The 2,685-nt window shown below is 27.8% G+C and overlaps 1 protein-coding gene across 1 annotated transcript; it reads left to right on the top strand.

The window, feature by feature from the left end:
- The first annotated feature begins 499 nt into the window (after positions 1-499).
- On the top strand, positions 500-1,980 carry LOC111631244. Its single transcript, XM_023375458.1, has 3 exons — positions 500-810; positions 959-1,028; positions 1,110-1,980. The coding sequence occupies exons 1-3, from the start codon at positions 601-603 to the stop codon at positions 1,139-1,141; spliced, it is 312 nt and encodes a 103-aa protein (XP_023231226.1). The 5' UTR covers positions 500-600; the 3' UTR covers positions 1,142-1,980.
- The last annotated feature ends 705 nt before the right edge of the window (positions 1,981-2,685 follow it).

Raw genomic sequence — 2,685 nt, 5'->3', positions numbered from 1 at the left:
TTATTATTAGAGCATTTAATTGCGTGTATTCGCTGTTCTAAGTATATCGGAAATGGTATCGTTTAGGGTGTATTTTTAACTTTTACCTTTTTTTGTACGCATTAAGAGGGCCTTTTTTAATAAGCCCATTGTGGATTCGAACATACTTACAAAAGGATGGCAAGTAGTGAGGGTTGGGGCTCGACACGTATCGTTTAGTGTAAGGAAATAGATTAATTGACTTCCCGATATTTATAACAGGAAAATCGCTTCAAACATCAAAAGACCTGCTGAAATGAATTAAATTTGAAAACTCAAACAATGACGCACCAATATATTTCAATTATATACATTTTTTTTTCTATTANTGCTGAAATAAATTAAATTTGAAAACTCAAACAATGACGCACCAATATATTTCAATTATATACATTTTTTTTCTATTATAAAGCTCATAATATTTCAATTTTGCAGAAAGTTATTTAATAATTAAATTTTTATATTTAATAACAATAGCATTATGAAGAATATTAAAGAAAACGAATAGAAAATTCAAATAAGAATAATTTACTTTTGATATTGCTGTTATTCTTGCTCTTCTTCGCACAACTGTTTATAAGTATGTATTATAAACAATCTGACTGCAATATGAAGTCTGAGAAAACAACAGATGTCAATGCCAACATGAATCCGAACACTGCTTCTCACCGAGTGAAGAAAAGGGAAATTTCGTCCGAAACCGAAAAAGAATGCGAAGATTGTCCTCTGACAGAAAACTCATCTGAAGAAAATAACGATACAATAGTAATGAAGGGAAAGTGGAATATCAAAGTAAGAGCTGAATAAGAAACGTATAATCTGAAATAATTAGCAATTAATTACTTAAAATAATTTATAAAAATAACAAATTGAAACTGCATTAAGAACAATATCTTATTTTTTATTCGTTAAAATTTTGTTTTGTTTGTTGTTTATGTAGAAATCTGATTTGTTGGAATATTGTTTTAATGCCGATGACTTTTGTCGAAAAAACAGAGAAAAATCAGAAGGTATTTCTTTTATTATGTATATGACTTATATATAGAATTGTCTGTGGAATTATACTAATATATTAACATTAATTTAAACAGACGAACAGAAAGACAATTTTGGAGGCGAATAGCAAGAAGTTAAAGGTAAAATAATTCTGTGACTCATACTTAAAATTAACGTTGTACAATTTATTTACCTAAACTTTACCTAAAATTATTAATATGTATAAAAGGCGAAAGCTGTGTTTTGATGGTAGAACAGGTACGCGTTTCAATAGAAAAAAATGTACGAGAGAAAAGAGTAAAACTTTTATTCTTAATCGTGGAAAATTATACAAATAATTAAACAATTTCTCTTACAAAACACAAACGTTTAAATTATTTTGTATTTTAACTGAAAATGAACTGTAGAGTATTAAATGCTGATCGGAAACATTTACATTTTAATAATTTTTAATTAAATATAAATATATGTAAATATTAAATCAACGTTTTTTCTTTTTAGAATGCATTCTCCGAAATATTTCAGATTATAAGATATTTCATTATGAGGAATTTAAGAACGCGCATGATATGGAAAAAAATAAGAGGTTATTATTCCCAAAAATTGAAGAGGGTCCGGAAAACAATTTTAGGATTATTACGCAAGAATGGTATGAAAATCCTATGAAAATAGTCCAAACTAATCGAAAAGAAGAAGTGAAAATACTGAAAGAGTTCCAACGACCTGATAAAATGTATCTTGATGGATTTTTCGAACGCGATGGATATTTTTATACTCCATATAAGGACGAGTCAGGACCGAGAATTGTCAAGTATAACATTGAAACAGGAAACGTGACTTTTGGAGAAAAAGTCCATTTTGTTCAGCAAAAATGGGGCATATTTTTACTTCAAGATGTCGACTATTTCTGGATATTTGACTCTCTAAATCAGACAAAAGGTTCGGGTCCGCTTTACGACAATTACTTCGTGGCGTATAATATGGATTACGATACTTTAAAAGTTTTGTCAAAACAAAATTTTCTTTTGAAAAATTGTTATATATGGAATACGTTCGTTGCATATGATAAGCTGTATTGCGTCGATCAGTTACGCAATGGGGATGTTTATATTAAATCGGCTTTAAACGACATAAGCTTTAAATACTATTATGGACGCGGGGTTACATTATATAACTTCTTTGAAAGACCCTACTATAATGTTAAAGAACAAAATCTTTATTTAATGATGGCCAATGCCGACTATCGCTATAGAATTATTATAAAAAAGTTACACTTCAATTGTACAAACGAAGATTGACGAATTGCGTCAAAACTTGAATTGTTTTCTTTTATTTTTTACTTTTCCATATAAAATCGCTTGTAATCAATAATTTTAATGCCAATAATTTTTCTGTACTAAATATTAATAAACCTATTATCTGCTTATTTTGTTGGTGTAGAAATAACAGTAACAAGTACAAAATATTCATAGTTGAATTGTGTAATTAAAAATTATACAGTTATAAACTATAGTTAATAATTTTGTGAATATCTTTATATGAAAGGTTATTATAAACAACCAAATATATAGCATAATGGATCTAAATCAATCGGAATACTGACTATTCAGATAACAGTATCAATATTGAATATAATACTCTATCGTTATCTAAATATATAAAATTACTTGT

This window comes from Centruroides sculpturatus, unplaced genomic scaffold (genome assembly GCF_000671375.1).
Source record: "Centruroides sculpturatus isolate CEXI.00-Female unplaced genomic scaffold, Cexi_2.0 scaffold50, whole genome shotgun sequence".
NCBI classification, from domain to species: domain Eukaryota; kingdom Metazoa; phylum Arthropoda; class Arachnida; order Scorpiones; family Buthidae; genus Centruroides; species Centruroides sculpturatus.
Note: the sequence above shows the minus strand (reverse complement) of the source record. Positions and strands in the feature narration are given on the sequence as shown.